Below are 17,612 nucleotides of genomic sequence, written 5' to 3'. Positions count from 1 at the left end.
ATTTCGCCCGACAGAAGCGAGAGTCGGACAACGAAGGCGCCGAACGGTAATCCGTTAAGATACGACAGCCTCTCTGACGATGAAATTTAATATTAAAATGTTGCTTCGACAGGTTAGGGCGGGAGGGAGGCTGCGGGATTTAGAGGCGATTCAAATTGGTAGCCGGTTTCAGCGACACATCGCGTAGTTAGGCGCTAAAGCGGCACTGAGAACGAGAGAAAAAAAGAGATCAAGGTAGGTCGGGTACAACTAGCAATTCCCTAGGACTGAGAGAAACGGAGACGAAGAGCGAGAGAAACGGTGGCAGAGAGCGAGAGAACGAGAGAACGAGAGAACGAGAGAACGAGAGAGAGTGAGAGAGATAGAGAGAGAAAGAGAGAGGACGAGAGAGAAACGAGAGGAGCACACGTAGCCGTAGGCAAGGGCGCGCGTGAGCGGGCAAGCGAGCCTCATCCTCTCCCTCTCGGCCCCTTGACGGCAGCGGCTCTGGCAAGCAGCCACCAACCGACCCCCGCCTCACGCACGATCAACCGCGGCGCGATCCTCCGCGCGCGGCCCCCGGCTTCTCGCCTGCACTCACACACCCGCGAATCTCGGCGGAGAGCAGCCAGCTACCGCTCGTCGGCTCACAGTCCGTCACCGTCGCTCGTCGAGCGAGGACAGCGACGATACTTGCGAGGCGGGAAACGATAGAAACGGGAAAACATCGAATCGAAGATATTTTTCGATACAAGCTCTCACGAGTACCACGAAAAATAACGATTCTCCAATTCCTCGTAAAGAATTCCACGTTTTAATGTTGTTCTACGCGAACGTTACCGAAAGAAACTTTTCTTTTCTCATATGCCCACGTATCCACGCGGCGGGGTAGCCAAGTGTATCGCGACGAATGAGACATCTCTGCGAGATATATCTCAAAGCGAGATCCAACCCTTAGGCCCCTCAGCCCCCTTTTTTTTTTTAAACGCAAGGAGAGTGAAGATTTCGTCGGTGGACCCGCCAAGGAGACTGTCGAATCTACGAAGCACAGTTGTTGGGACGGTTAACTCCGAAATGAGTGAATGAAATGAGTGCTGTGAAGGAAACAATGGATCAAACGACAGCGTACCGGTGCCCGGGGATGAACGGCGGGAAGTAAATTTGTGGTTGTGAGTGTAACGCGTGACGAGGCCACGTGGTTGCGGGGTTTGCGCCCAGAATGTGCCTCTGCTCGGGATCGAGTGAAAACTTTCAAACTCTCCGGTTGGAAGTTCGGTGATCGAGTCGCGTGCATAGACCGCGTGGAAAGCGCGCGCCTCCATCTAGGGGTTGTTGTTACAGAGTGGGGCGGGACGTGTTCGCTTCGAGTGGAATAAGAAGCGACTGCAGAGTCCAGCTGACGGAACACGTGTATCGTTCGCGGACGTAATGATATTTACACTGTGATAACCGAGCGGCTGCGTACTAACATCCCACGTTGTGTTCAGAAATACTACAGGATGATAGCCGCGTGTTACCCGCGAGTGAGTGAGCTTTGATATCAAACCAGCGTAGTGCTACGTAGCTTCCTCGGACGCGAAATGCTGAGTGTCTCAGCTGTGTCAGGCCGATTACTTTGGGCATTGAGATCAACTTTGCCACCACCACCGTCTTTAGCAACGACGCCACTGCCGCCGCCGTCGTCGCCGTCGTCGCCGTCGTCGTCGTCGTCGTCGCCGTCGCCGTCGTCGTCGTCGTCGTCGCCGTCGTCGCCGTCGTCGTCGCCGTCGTCGGTGTCGTCGTCGTCGTCGTCGGTGTCGTCGTCGTCGTCGTCGTCGTCGTCGTCGTCAACGTCACCGCCGTCATCGCTTTCGACACCCTCGTCACCGCTGCGACCGCCGTCGTCGTTGCGGTCGCCGTCGTCGTTGCGGTCGCCGCCCTCACCGCTGCGACCGCCGTCATCGTTGTTGTTGTCGTCTTCGTTGCCGCCATCGCAGCCGTTGTTGTCGTCGTCGCCGCAGCCGTCGTTATCATCGTCCTCGTCGTCGTCGTCGTCGTCGTCGTCACCGTCGCCGTCGCCGTCGTTCTCGTTATCACCGTCGCTGTTGCCATTGTTGTTGTTGTTATTGTCCCCGTTATCATCGTCACTTCCATTGCTGTCGCCGCAGCCAAGGGCCCACGTGGCCTACTAAGATGACCGCTCGTCTTCACTCGTTGAGGCATCAGGAGAAGAAATCGGGCGGCAATAGTCACAGACAACACCACCACCACCATCACCAACAGTCACAGCATCAACAGAGCGCGCATCAGGGACCCAGCCCGACCGCTAGTCCCAGTCCTAGTCTCAGCCCGAGCCCTAAACACTCGGACGGTCGTCGAGTGAGTAAAGTTTCTTTACGAGGTTCTCTTTTGGATATTATACCGATTTCTTTTTTATTCGTCGTATTTATAATTTTATTATTGTTGTAGAATTTGTTTGGTATCAGTTTAATCGTAGTTACATAGCCGCTCTATGGAAATTTAATTTGATTCTTTCTTACAAAACATAATGGCAGCACTGCTTCATGATTTTCCGCGTTTTTCAAAATTATTTCTAAATTTCGGGAGAAATAGAAATTAACATACATACATGTTTTGGGCACATCGTAACATCAAGGAAGGGGATATTTATGTCGATAGTGATTCTTCCTTTCTATTTATTCAACAGCCGCAAAATTAAATAGATATAACGTATACGTAGACTATGATTGTACTACGATAAATTGGCGAGGTTCAGAAACAGCTGTTTCACAACCTAACCCTAATATCGATGCTCCTGCATTCTGAGCGAACATCTTGAATGTGAGATGTAAGCGTTGTAGATTCTTCTCCCGATTTTCTTGTTTCCATTTCTATGGGAATTCGACGTGCTATGGCCATTTCGTCCTAATACCCGCGCGAGTAAAAAAGCGCGGGAATATTATCGTGCACATATAAGGAGTAGGTGCATCTCGCTAATCGTAAAAGTTCTGATTGGAAATTTAACTTCAACGATTTTAAGACACGATAAGGATAACGATAATGTGGGCTAGGGATAGACTGGTAAACTAGAAATGAGTCCGTTATTAATATAAATAAATATCCTTGTTACATATACATATATCGCAATGCTTAAAAATTAATTGTATTCGTTATATCTAAAATTATTTGGGTCAAATAGTAAGAATGCCTTGTTCATTTTAAGACTAAATTCAGGATTCAGAAAGTTATCGGGGAAATGTGGCCCTAGCAGGAAGTAGATGCAGGTCTTACGAAGTCTGACCGTAACGTCTGATTCTACTCAGGAGTCGTTATCCAATGCATACGACGTTCACTTGACAATTAAAACGTTACATTCGTTTAAGCATATTGCGGAAATCGTTTGGTAAATAAAAAAAGTACGCGTGGAATCATCCTACCTTATATCTACCATCGATCGTAATCTACGCAAGAGTACAGAAATCGATAGGCAAAGTTCAATCGATCGGAGTAGCGATTGTCGTTCATTTATATAATCACCGTATCATTAGCATATTAGACCACATTCCTTCACTTTTCGTCCCCTCCAACTATATCGTTGAATCTGCTATGTGGCGTTGTTTATAATGCATTTTATATTTCTTATGGTTTTGTCTCATTAATTTAGTAAGAAAAGAAGGGATGCAGAATCAGTTGCTGGACGTTCTGAGGTTCTTGAAGTGTATACATTGTACAATACAAAATTCTCGACTTTAAGGGATATAAATATAAATTATTACGTTATGTACGCTTTCTGAACGTTTTTCGTAATAACTGTAACTCGATAGCCTTGGTTCTCTTGTTCTAAAAAAAAAAATCGTTACCTTTTAGGCTAACAAACCACTAATGGAAAAGCGACGGCGAGCGAGGATCAATCAGTCGCTGGCGGCGCTGAAGGCGCTTATCCTTGACAGCGCCCGGCTGGAGAACACGAAGCATAGCAAGCTTGAGAAAGCTGACATATTAGAATTAACAGTTCGGCATTTACAAAGGCAGAGATCTCTTGCTCAGCCTGGCTTATCGAGGTATAAAGCTGGCTACCAAGATTGCTCCAGAGAGGTAAGTTTTCGAGATGTTGCAGCCGATCGAACGATGATTCTTGATGGAAAATGAATGCACTATTTTTATTTTCACATAATAATTCATAGTAATACATTACTTTTTTTGGCAAGATAGTCTGACAGTTTGATTTTCTTATTAATTTCTCTCTTTCTGTGACATAAATACAAACGAAGCCTTCAGTTACCGTTAGAAATTAATCGAATCGGTGTATTAATGCTCAATCGGTATTATTTATTTCGGTATTAATATCTACTTGGTATCAAACTGCATAATCTATTAATTAAAGGTCTCCGTATCAAACAATATTTGCAACTACCTCAGATCTTGATGCCTATCAATATTTCCCATTAATTACTTTAATATTGAATTTACTTCAGTATCATCGACACATATTAAAACATTTGAGGCATTTAGAGCCTGGTTCTTCGTAGTTGATATTAACCGAGGCTCCTTCTGACTTTTAGAAGTTACTAGCTTCTTTGAGGATCGAGTGGATCACTAATATTTGCGTGCGTTATGCAGCCTATGAGGTACCTGTCCTCATGCCTGGGTCATTGACTATATCTTCTATCCCAAAGTACACGTTTTCGCCTATTCCCAGATTATCAACCCTTTAAGTGCATGATTGTAAACAAAAATGTACATTTCATTAACGTTTAACGGCATGTGAATAAAACTTGAAACAAAATCCAAGTGCACAAATAAATCAATGTGGATTAGATATTGACGTCATTTTCGTAAAGCAAAATTGCCAATCAAACGGTTAATTCAAATAATACTCATAATACAATTCCTCGTGTTTCAAAGGCAGAGTAAAGGTCGAAGAGTGGATCGTTCGAATACTAATGAGCGATATTTCCAGTGTCCCCTCCAGTATTTTCGGAAATCCTCGGTTAATATCAACTATATCGGTAGACGTTGCGTCAGTCCGTCCACTGGCGACGACCCTGACCGCATCCACCTTAAACGATTCCGGTGTTCCCGTCGAGACACGTCCATATCTGAGCGTGGTGTTGCAGGTAAGTCGATACCTCGATGCCCCGGACATAATCACCGGGAACACGACGCCGATGGACCCAGCGGTGAAACAAAGGTTATTGCGACACTTGGACAGTTGCGTGTCAGAATTGGACTTGGATCTGGGTTCGAGGCCGGATAGCGGATTAGGCAGCAGTCCCGGAAGCGTGACGGATCGAGTGACGGGCGCGGGTAGTCCCGGTCCGTTGGAGCACCACGTGCCGCCGACCGCGCACTGCAGTACAGCTCTGAATCCGGCCGGCTTGATAAAAGCGGAGATTCCGGACATCGAGCCGGCCAGGCCGGACAGTAGTACTACTGCCGGCGACGAAAATAACAATAACAGCAGCAGCAGTAGCGGCGGCAACAGTCGGCCGACGTCTGCCTTCGGTCAGCTAAATCCCGGTACCCTCGATTCTCACCATCATCCGCCCCCGCCTCCCCCGCCGCCTGGTATACCGGTGATCGATCAGGCAGCCTCCGGTTCGCAGCAAAATCCGAACATGCTGTCGGTCGTTCAAGTGATACCGTCGAGGCTGCCCGACGGCCAGGTCGTTTTCCTTCTCCCTAGTCATTACGTTCAATTAGCAGCCGCCGCCGCCGCGAACGGCATCAGCATCGGTCCCAACCCGCCCACGGCGATATGGGCCGCGACCAACATGTCGCTGCTAAAGGCGACCGACAAGCTCGCGAAACGTCCCCACGAGGAGATGCAGGAGTGGCAGGACGCCGCCTCTGTTGCCGCTAACGCTGCTGTTGCCGCCGCCGCCGCAGCCGCCGCCACGTCCGCCAACGCTTCCGTCTCCGCTTCCGTTTCCGCATCTGCCCCCGTGTCTACCTTCGCCGCGAACCCCACGTCCGGTTCAAAGCCTAACAAAAGTCCAAGGCTCGAGCCTCCCGAGCAGCCGCTTGACTTCACCACCACGTCGAAGAAACTGAAAACGAGCAACAGAACCGCTCTGCCCGTCAACGGGATCGAGCACAACATCCAGCAGCAGCAGCAGCAGCAGCAATACGCGACTCGTTTGCCCCAGGACCAAGCGATCGCGCACGACGACAGGCCTTCCAGTCACGCGAGCGGAGATTTCGTTACGGGGATACGCACGCCGTCGCCGCTGCCCCAGCAACCCGTCAGGGACGAGGAGGGAATGTGGAGGCCTTGGTAAACCCTCGAACGCGACCAACGATTCCTTCCCCCGTGTATCGGCGAATTAGGTCACCCAGCGTCACGGCAGGACGGCGCGTCTGTTTGCGAGTGTCGTTATCGGACGATACGGTAGGACATGTTCGAGCGTGCCACCGATAAGACGACGCTTGTCGGGTCACCTCGATGTATCGGTAATCGACGGACTATTCGCATCCGCGCGACCGTCCAGAGTGAAACGTGTCCGCGTCGAGGAAAAGGATGTGTCACGCGTTATCGTCGTCGATAACCGCGAGCAGGAGTCCATCCGACGACGATGGTCCTCCTCTCGCCGAGGACGGACACCTCGATCGTGTGCTTGTGCATCGTTAACCCAAGAGTAACTCGCAAACCCCGAGCAATCTTTAACTTTCGCAACGATTGCTCCAAGAAGCAAGCCGGGTAAGTGTCCCGAAACTGTTTAGATTCGCTGCTCTAAACCGGTCTTCAGGCTTTTGGTGTCACCCAGAGACTCGAAGGAGACTTCCGGCTGGATAGAAGAAGAGGGAAGAGCAGCAAACATTGAAAAATCGTTCGACGTCTTAGAGATGAGTGTATCGTTATCTCTAGGGCCGGATTAAGACGCGGGCTATAGGAATTAACACGTTGGCTGCCGAAACTCGTGACAACGTCTATAAAGTTGATATTTCGTCGCGAGACTATCGAAGATTCGATAATTTAACATTTGTCGCAGTAATTCATTTTTTAACGTCGCCAAGTACACGAAACTTGTCCAGATTTATTTTTGTTATTCTCACATCTTTGGGATGAAACATTTTAGTTCCTTAATGGAAAGACCTGTCATTCATTTCTGGGTGACGTGGCGACCAACGTGTTAAAGGCCTCCCAAGGGCCTCGAGCAATTCGAGGGCCACCAAAGTGTAACACGTTACGCATTGTAATATTTATTGTTTGATAGGTGGACTCTAGGTCGATTAGATCGACAGTAAAATTATTTTCAGATGCGTTCCCGAAATGAGTTTTTGTATTTCATTTTCGTATTACGTTTGTAATATTACGGTTTCGTAATAATTAACGCTTTACCGACCTATTCAATATTATTTTTGATTTTAATAAAATCTGATTATTATATTTCATAATTCATACCGTGTTAGGAATATACCAGTCGGTAAAGTGTCAACATCGCAATGTAATAGTTCACGCTACTACAGATTTCTTGGTTTCGCATGGCAGTCTGACATATTGTCTCAACCTTTCTTCGGTCCTCCTTTGGCTCACACCAAAAAAGAAGAATATTCAGAAAAGACATACAAGACAAAGGAAATACAGTCAGTCCCATATATATTCGTACCCTCTATGGCTATCGAAGAAATTTGTTTAAATTGAATGGTAGGTTTGATGTTTCCAAGTGTATGTTTATATAAATATATATACATGTACAAGCTTGTTCGTATACATATTTATAATGAAACATTCGTTCGATAATATCAAAATTAGTATCTAATTTAATCAAACTTCTTCAATAAAGGTTACGAATATTTTTGGTATTGACTGGTACGTACCATCCAAATTAGTTCCTGCACCGTTTCGTTCTACCGTAACCCCAAGTAAATAATTAAAAATAAATTGCGCGATTTTATAAAACAGCAGATTCGGGAAGTTCAAACTACCTTAAGAAAAATAAATACCAGAAATAAAATAAAAGATTTCCTTCAGAAAATATTTTCGTCCAAAAGTGCAGGTTGATCGTTCTGTAACTTTGTTTCTCCATCCGAGAATATCGTGGTTGCACGCGGTACCCGTAGCTTGGGGGCCTGGACACTCTTAATTCGGCCCTGGTTACCTGTTCGAAACGTTGAAAGATAACGATCTCGCGTACATGTATATGAGAAAGCATCTAGCACGTTTTAGAATGCGGGCAACCAGTGGTGCCGCGCATAGTACTACTTTATTCCGCCGTCGTGTACATAGCCCCGTTCGGAATTATAAGCGATGCCGAGTATAGATTTATTTTGATGTTAACTAGGTGTATACGCGTACAAAATAGCGTAGAAGGTATGAAAGGAGCGCGAACGAATCTGTAGCGAATGTGTTTTGCAATGAGCGACGTTTCAGGTTTTAGGTGAATCACGGTTCTGACCCAACCGAATCCGCGTAATTGCTATGTTGAGACTCGAATTCATTATTCAATGTACTTAGACATCGGTCAATATAAACGTATGTACATACTAACTCGTGAGACGCTGTAAGATCTATCGATTAATACCTTGTGATCATCTTTTCATACATCCTTCTCGAGCGTTGCAAATTTGAGGATCTTTTCAGCATGGGGCAACAACATCAACGGGAGAAGGAAGGGCAACCATGTTCAGGTTTGTTAATTATTAGGTGTATTTATACTAGGAGAACAGCAAATGTAGAAGACGTCAGATTAAGTAAGACACACTTTGAGATTTTTTAGAGGCGGGGTATCATAATACTTCGTGACTTATGACGATTTTGAGACAGGTGCTTTAGAATTAAAAGAAATAATAATAAATTACAGTGTGTTAAATAAAAGTGTAATGATTAAGATACGTCAGATTAATTATTATCATTATTCTAGAGGCTTTTTCTGTATACTTTTAACCTTAGAAGCCTGATTTTCCAATGTAGTGTATCAAATAAAAAGATTTTCATAATTTGAAATAGAATCCAGAAATAGAATTCGAAGTGATGTGAATTCACGTCAGTTGTCGCGTATGTGTTAATAGTTCGGAAAAGTGTTAACTTACAATGAAAATCAGTTTTGGTAGCGTCTCCAAATAGAGTCCTCGAACCTCGTCATACCTTTTTTCCAAGGTACGACGGTGCAATAATTTTTCAGCTCGCGTTCACACGTCTGCACCACCGAACAGCCAATTTACAAGACACGTGGGGTTCGAGTGGGCGAAGAAAAGTACGGAAATAGAGTGGCGTCGCTTGCACTTTCACTCGACAGCAAAGTCTGACCTTCCCTCAGCCCCTGTAGATGTTTTACAGCAGTTTAACCACCTGTTACGTCGAGACTCGCGCCGAACTTCCGCGCTTTTCTTTTTCGCGAAACACGCGAGCACTCCCCCGCGTCGCTCTAACCCCCGACGCACCGGCTCTATTCCCACCCTTATTCAAACTCCATCCCAACTTGTCCTCCGCTCTGTGCATCCCTTCTGCATCCCTTCTGCATCCGTTCGCCGATTAATCGACGCAACGCAGCTTCGTTCCGACGGTGCGACTCATCACCGACTCGAGCGTGTCCCGATTTACAGAAATTATGCTGATCTGACAACGGACAGTTGGCGCAAACAGGTAAAGCGAACGGTATGATGTATGTTCAGCACCATAATTGCGCGTGGAACAAGAAATCGCAATAGCCGGTACAAACGTACGTGCCGCGATTTCTCATAAATGTTTCTGTCATAAATGCATTAAATACGCTGGCTAGTTATTAGTAACTGTACGGACAATTTTTGGTTAAAATGTTTTATACGAGTAACTTGTTGAGAATTTATTAAAGAAAAATGAAGGTGGCAGAACCTTGTTTGTCTTAGATATTTTTCGATAGTAAGATAAATAGCTCGATAAGGGTGGGACATTTTTATTACTTAGAGAATTATTACGATTTTCTGTAGTTATGGAAATTGGTAAAACCGTAGAATCACAGTTACCGAAGGGGAAGACAATATTTTGAAAAAGAAGCAGACAATAGATTTTGCTCCATCATCGGCGGTTCATACGTTACAGAAATGAGTTTGTATATAGACGTTTGTGATAGACTTTCCGTAAAATAGATTAAAACGCTCTCGCTCGTAAGACGTTACCGATTTTTGAATTAATAGCAGTGGAAATATTAGTAGAAATATTAGTAGAATCTATAAAACATTAAAATGTTGAAAGTTTTGCGAATTCTGTTACGTATCGCAACTTGCACGCAATGACGAAATCAAACGGTATATCGTACGTGGTGTACTATGAACATTAGTGACACCTTCCGTCTTTACCAATAGCTATCGCCACGTAGAAATGAGTGCGATCGATATTGTAGTATTCCGCTGTAACAGATTCCGGTATTATCGCATAGGAGTAAGAGGTCTACCATGGTAGAGTAGACTATTCATTTTACCATTATGGTATCACATCTAACGTTATCAACGATAGGAATGAAAGTAACGAGTCTCAGAATGTGTGATATATTCAATTATAAACAAGATATAGAATACACGATTCTACAGAATATTTGAATACTATATTTCTTTTATACTTGTCCTTCCATCGAATGTCTGGCTTCCTTCCATACCTCGCTATGGTATGGCGTTGTGATCTTATTCCATTTACAGTCGATAAGATTGAATTTGACAGGGAAGTGGTGAAATAGGGGTTCTTCCAGCTCTTACCACGCCCTTCGATGAGCTGTACGCCCTCAGGGGCTGTAGCGGTGTTTTTTTGAAGCTACAGTACGGGCTTAGCAACCCCGAGGTACCCGAGCTAGAGAGGGGCCAGCGGGCTCCAATAGATGAGAAGTAAGAGATACTGCAAACAGTATTAAAACGATGCAAGAGAGGAATTAACCTGTAATGAGAAATAAAATGCATACGTAAGCAAATAGAGAAAGTGACAGTGGAATAGCTTTGCCAATTGTAAAAAGCTGATCACTTAAATAAACGACTGAACTGAATTGAACTGATGAGCCGTAGGCAACACAGATCGTCCTGAATGGAATCTTTCATTTCTACAGTCGATACTTGCTCCATTCTATGAAACTACAGTTGGTAAGGCGCTGATCTGTTCAAATTCTTAGATTTTACCATGCTGGTTTTTTTAAGTTGCGGATATTTCGATGAAATTGATCCAGACATTTGGTCAATACAATTGTTATCAATAGTTATATGTGCAACTACCTTTTCTCGTTATCATATTTGTTTTCATCTTGAATTACAATTTGCCCTCAGGGCCAATAGCATGCGAATAATACAGTACGGGTTTAGCTAACTCGAGGTACACGATTTATAGGGCGGCCAGAGAGCTCCAACAGACATGCATTGGATTTGGACGTAATGTGAATGTAATGTACGGCGTGGTGTTATGATAACGCGAACTGAGCCTTCATTTACTGTAGAATCCCAAAATTAAGGAGTTACGTAAAACAAAGCAACGGAAAGAACTATATAGATCATAATATAAAAATGATGTATGGGTTATTGTTATAAAAAAGACAAGGATATTTGAAACAAATTTAGGCTCCCTTTTATCTTCTACCATTCGCTTTAAAAATATTTATTGCCTACTAAAAGATTAGCTCTCCAGTGTTCCAGTGTAGGAACAGAACCAGGGATTAATGTACGCACTGATAACGGGTGATCCGTGTGAAAATAAACCACAAAATGTCAAGTTGACGTCGGTCGAGCGACTCGACCGACCGTTTCGAAACTGTTGCATTTATTTACATCAGTGATTGCAAAGAAATATACACACGAAGCAGCGTTGTAAACGTACTTTTTCGTTCGTTGTTCCTTACTCATGGAACGTACATTCGCTCTCCTCGCCGAGAAACGATTACTTTGCTCCATTATCGCGTTATTATTCGTCCATCGTTTTACGTAATATTGCATCATCGAAAATGGGGCGGGAGGAAGGGGGTCATTGGCGCAGCCTTAAACTAAGTAAATCGCTGGACAACTGTACCGCCGTACTACTGCCACTTACGTGTATTTTTTTCATTCTTCGTTTTATTCCTTTTTTTTTTACAATCTTTTTTTGTATTTTTTTTTTTTTTGGTTCATTTCACGATGTCTCGTCGTAGGTTACTTGAACGCTGGTAAAAGGGCGAAACGCGCGCAACTATCGGATAGTAGAGTATGATATAGTAAGGCGTTATCGGACGATCGTCGATACCACAATCATCGGTTTAATTTACAAATGTGTCGGTGAACGTGTCTACTCGATCGCGATCGTTCGCAGGGATGGGCGAAACTTTTGTTTTGATACAAATTTCGAAAAACGGATAAAAGACGCGAAAGTACTTGACGTTTATGTTTGAAGTTTGGTTCGTTTATTCATACACGCGTATACAAGAACTCCTAAAACTTTCGATTGCTCAGCTCAATTCGTTTCGAAGTTACGTAGAATGTTGCACGTCATGTCCTTCTTAACCCTTTCAGACCTGGCGTCTGCAATTAAGGACACAAAATTAAAAAATTACCGAAACTATCGTTTAACTACACTGTTAGAAATTTAAAAAAGAATTTTTTTTTCACAGTAATTTTAGTCCAAGTGAACCCTAAACATTAAATTTAGCAAGAAAATAATTCAGATCTGAAAGTTCTTAGAAAAAGTCTCTCGTGAAACGTTAAAATATAGTACGAATTGCATTCGACTCCCCATTGCAACCTTTTCAGGGTTCAACTGTTACACCAATTACATTTAACGAATGAACTGCCATACGTTGCTTTCATTTGTCCGTTACTCGCGTGAAAGTTTGCCCATCCCCGACCACTTGGCGAACATTTTGTTCGGTCGAGCGAGGTGCTCCGTCGGAAAGGAACCGTTCGCACAGAAATCCTTTGACGAGAAACCTCCTTCGTCGAAAAGAAATAAAATTATTAGACCCTGGACCTCCTTGTATACCGGGACACGTCTTTAAGACGCTACTTTCGAGAATTACAAAAGATTTTCGAGGGAAGAAGGTAGGTTCGATTCAGTCATCCCCAGACGGAGTGATTCTTTTCTCTGCGAAGTCTCTGCGAAAACTGAAAGAGCGACAAACGTCTCAAAGCATACAAGTTTCGGATCCTTCTTTGGCCCGAAGCTGGCAAAGGTGCGCAGGAGACGTTGAAGTCTCTTTCAGCGTACAAAGTCACAGTACGTGACACAGAAACGAAAGCCCTTTGAGATTTTCGGCTACAAGTCCTGTCCTCCCGGACCCGTGTATTTTACAACGTTTCGTTTCTTTTTGGTCAGCTGGTAAGTCGTAGTGTCCATCCAATAGACAGGAGGATAACATACATAATAAATATTAACTCTTTGACTTCTACAGGAACAATTTATCTTTTCGTACTCGAATAACTACAGCTTCGGCTTTTGATAAAAAAGTTGAGGGAATTTATCAGTTTCATTGTAGTTTCTTCAAACGATCTACACTACTGGAATAGGTGTAACTGAACTATGGATGTTCATGCAAATTCATATTTTCACAGATACAAAACAAGATTTGGAATTTAAATGAAAATACCCTTCATTTTTGCATTTGCACATCTCCTCACACATACTCCAATAGTTTCACTTATCATAAGTGCATAAACATGTTCAATAACAGTTCTATTCAATGCAACACGATGTCAAAGTGTTAATAGACTTACCACTGTGCTCAATACGAGTCCAGAAGATTATGTTTAACACTGTCAAAATTTCAATATACCGCGTGTTTATAGAAAATTTGACAAGTTTCAACACCCTTCTAACCAAAAATACGAAAAGTTCTGACTACGTCTCCTGCATAGAATTTTCTATTTGACGAAGGGGTGCGCCCGTATATCATCCACAACGGAACAACTTCCTTTCCGCGACAAAGGAACGAAACGTCGCCAAGATTCGCGCGAGATCGATGGATGATCGGGCGAAAACTACTGCTGACGAAGGAAACGTCGTCAATACCTATGTAGATCTATTATTACTCGTTACCTTTAAACGAAAATCGCAGCGATTTGTGCTGTGAGCAGCAACGGAGGAAATCGAGTGGTTCACGCGTCTATAGAGAATGGTTTCGTATAGCGACGGGACTGAATCGTAGACACTCTCGGCACAGACGACGAAAGTGAACAAAGTGTCGTTTCGCATCAAACCGTTTCGATACCAGCGCGAGAGCACCGACACGAGTCAATTGCAACAGCTCGTATCTCCTTGGTATCGATTTTCGATACGTCAATAATTCAGCAACGAGTGTTGCTTCCAGCGAACACCAGCGTCGGGCGAAGTCTAATCTGGTTATTAATTACCAGACTGCGGATGTTTATGCATTTATGGTAAGTGAAATTATGGGAGAATGTATGAAAATCCGCACAAATACGAAAATATGTTAATCATAAACAATATTATACATGCTATACCGTTTAGAAGATGAAACATGCTTCCGCTTGAGTTTCGATTCATTTCTGTATTTGTGAAAATAGGTAGGAATTTGCATAAACATTCGTGGTCTATTAATTAGGATTACCGTTTAATCGGGCTAACGATCGGTGACCGTTAATCTCAAGGATGATTATTTCATGATTGATCGTAACGTAATCGCGAGGTAATGAATCTCTACCCTAATCTGGTATACATTGACTATACCATTGACATAAAAATAAGAAAATCAGTTTCAGTGATTTCTACTATTTTCATTCGTTGAATAATAACTCTTTCAGAGGAACAATTCCTGTAATATTATTATGTACAAAAGTTACTCGACTTCGGTTGCTTTTATATTTAATCTTAACTCTTCAACAATATTAGTTTACGTCGTGTTGTACACGCACTGCATTTTCCCGATTATTTCTTACGCTCTGTTCGTCAAGCAATTAGGTCTGGAAAAGACGCGGTATTTTATGAAGATTTATTATTGAAAAGAAAACATTGCAATCCCTCCAATTAATTCTCATATAAAATGAGAAATTTGCAAACCACTGGGAGACATATACGACTTTAAATAGTTACTATATTATTTAACAATAATATAACTTTATGTATTCATTTTCTTCCACAGTGCAGTTGCATGTTTTACGAAGACTTCGTTTCTTTCGTTTGATATACTTACAATACCATCAATGCCTATTTGATAGTATCGTTTAAGTATTAATCACAAAAGTCACGATATCGAAAATCGATACCGCATACTAATTCAAATGTCGGTACATTCCGATACTTCCCATTGATTGTGAGTGCTACGCAGAAACGAGAGCTTCGCTAGCGGATCTGACTAATTACGATATAATCTCCTAGATTATGCTATAGAAGATAGAGCCGTAGGAAGGAGATTATACCGTAATTAGTCAGACCCGGGAGCCATCGTCTCATTTCTGTGCATTAATTTCATGCTAAATCGCTCGAACATCGACGTTTAATCGTGCCAGTCCCATCGCTAGTTTCAGAGCCTTTCAAAAAATATTCCGTATTTCGTTCACATTGCTTTATGTTATTTTTAACCCTACCGCTCCCTTCGAGTAAATATGACCTGGAATTAAATTTGAACTCTCGCGGTTGCGTTTCTCAATATTTGTCTCTCATATTTCGTGACTTCATATTTTTGGTGGCGCACTTCGTTTATTTCTCGTTGTTTAAACAAACTATTACCTCCAAATTAAACAAAACGCGTGGGAGATGTGCAAACGTCCATTGTAACTCGGTTGAAACTTTTGTCGAGATGAAGTTCGTGTGTTAATATATAGTTGGCAAACTTGCCTCTCGCCCTTATTGTTTTGTTAGCGTGTTATTTTTTTGAAGGAGTTTCGGTGTAGATTTCGAATCAGTTTTGCACAAATCGTGACGTAGTTTTGAGTTGCAGGCGTTTTAATAATAGCGACGACAATAAATATGGATATTGATAGTTTTATGGCATTCGAAGAACCATCATGATGTTTCAAAGGAATATAATTTCTTCTAGAATAATGGCAGATGGAATTTTTTTTTTGGCTGTCACTCGATGAACTAAAAGATTTGAAAATGTGCAATATTTTTTGAAACACTCTGATATGCATATAGAGAACGTTTCGAATGTATGTAGCAATCGCGGGTCTAATTACAGCAGTTCCCCGCTTCATTGACTTAATTTATGTTTTAGGTATCGTAGACTCGTGTAGACTATGCGATCGAAAATTGTCTTGCTACAATAATTTGAAAGTAGTCGAAAGCCAACAAAGATACAATTCCGTTTATATTTTTCATCGCATCGTTATGAAAAATCTATCCTTATCATTAACGTATCGAAGGGGTTCTTTAAGTAAAAATGGTTCCAAACACGACCTCGTTCCGAGCCGTCCACGCTTACGGAATTCAAAAGTACTTCGTTGTATCCACAATTTAAAACTATTCAGAGTACGATCCTGCTTGGATTCATTTTTATTACAAAATCCTCACGAGTAAACCAACAAATAGCGACGGAGGTGACTGCACCTTGTAAACGGAGAAAAAATTAAGTCCTGAAGCGAGGAACTCCCGCCACGAAAGGCGTTTCTTCTCTCCTCTCCTCGAGTAACCGAACGTAGCAAGTATTATCATAGACGTATTGGAGAATGCAGCTATTTCAAAGAGAACTTTCGTAGGTGGCTCTATCTTTAGGAACAGTCGCCACGAAACAACGTCGAGCCGCCCCGAAGGTGTCGAAGCGCACCGCAGACCGGAAGTTCTCCGGGGCGACGTCGATGGAAGAATGTCCGCTATTCGCCGTCTCTGGGCGTCGCACGGCGACGACCAGCGTCGAGTGGCCGTCGTGAGCCGCGTCGTTCTGGCGGTAACTTTCAAGGAAAAACGTCTACGGACTCTCTAACACGTGCCTAAGTACGCGACACGGTAGTCGAACGCTATCCAAAGGGAAGGAAGGAGTGTTGACTTTATGCAGCGATGGGACTAACGTCGTATCGATTCTGTCGATATACACGTAACGGAGGAAATCGACCAGTCGGACACTCCAAGTGGTCTTTCTTGGTTAGCGTTTTTAATATCGATGATAAAATTCAATTTTATTTTATTTTAATTGAATTATTTAAGTATCGCTGACACGAATTCACGTTGCTTCAAATTCTATTCCTGGTTATGAACAAATAATGAAAACCTCTTTATTTTATACACTACGTACAGTCGGGCCCATAAATATTCGTACCTTCTACATCTATTAAAGAAATATGTTTAAATTGAATGATAGGTTTGATATTTTCAAATAATTATTTCATTATTATGAATACGTAATTATAACGAAACATTTATTTGAATAGATGAAAACTGTTATTTAATTTAGATTTTTTTTAATCGATATAGGGGGTAGGAATACTTATGGGAGTAACTGTGTATCGAAGAGAAGGGGGGACATTCGCAATCTCACAAATCACGAATATGAAAATAAACGCGTCTCATGATAAATAACAAATTACGACACTCTTTCACGACACTATTTCGAAGTAGTCAGGGACCACTTATCATCAGGAACTATATAACAAAACCAGCAAAGCTTTCGTCATTGGTCGCTTTCCTCTAAATAATATACATGGACATCGAATTATTTGAACATCCTCGATACGTATCATATTAATCCCATCGCCGATTGTATGTACACAACTCGCACTCGCGCATTCTTTAATTCTCTCTCTCTCTCTCTCTCTCTCTCTCTCTCTCTCTCTCTCTCTCTCTC

At 42.9% G+C, this 17,612-nt stretch overlaps 2 protein-coding genes and 1 long non-coding RNA gene across 3 annotated transcripts; all 3 read left to right on the top strand.

Annotated features, from left to right (window-relative positions):
* Positions 1-577: 577 nt before the first annotated feature.
* LOC128887232 (uncharacterized protein DDB_G0271670-like) lies at positions 578-2,150 on the top strand. The gene has a single exon (XM_054142912.1). The coding sequence runs from the start codon at positions 1,560-1,562 to the stop codon at positions 2,148-2,150; it is 591 nt and encodes a 196-aa protein (XP_053998887.1). The 5' UTR covers positions 578-1,559.
* LOC128887219 (protein hairy) lies at positions 2,007-8,456 on the top strand. The gene is made up of 3 exons (XM_054142880.1): positions 2,007-2,337; positions 3,826-4,053; positions 5,076-8,456. Exons 1-3 carry the CDS (start codon positions 2,152-2,154, stop codon positions 6,237-6,239), a joined length of 1,578 nt encoding a protein of 525 aa, XP_053998855.1. The 5' UTR covers positions 2,007-2,151; the 3' UTR covers positions 6,240-8,456.
* Positions 8,457-10,666: 2,210 nt separating this feature from the next.
* Positions 10,667-14,385, top strand: LOC128887236 (uncharacterized). Its single transcript, XR_008459991.1, has 2 exons — positions 10,667-11,004; positions 11,246-14,385. It is a non-coding gene; the product is annotated as an uncharacterized LOC128887236 (long non-coding RNA).
* The last annotated feature ends 3,227 nt before the right edge of the window (positions 14,386-17,612 follow it).

The sequence above is a fragment of the Hylaeus anthracinus genome, unplaced genomic scaffold (genome assembly GCF_026225885.1).
Source record: "Hylaeus anthracinus isolate JK02 unplaced genomic scaffold, UHH_iyHylAnth1.0_haploid 11985, whole genome shotgun sequence".
Taxonomy (NCBI): Eukaryota; Metazoa; Arthropoda; class Insecta; order Hymenoptera; family Colletidae; genus Hylaeus; species Hylaeus anthracinus.
Note: the sequence above shows the minus strand (reverse complement) of the source record. Positions and strands in the feature narration are given on the sequence as shown.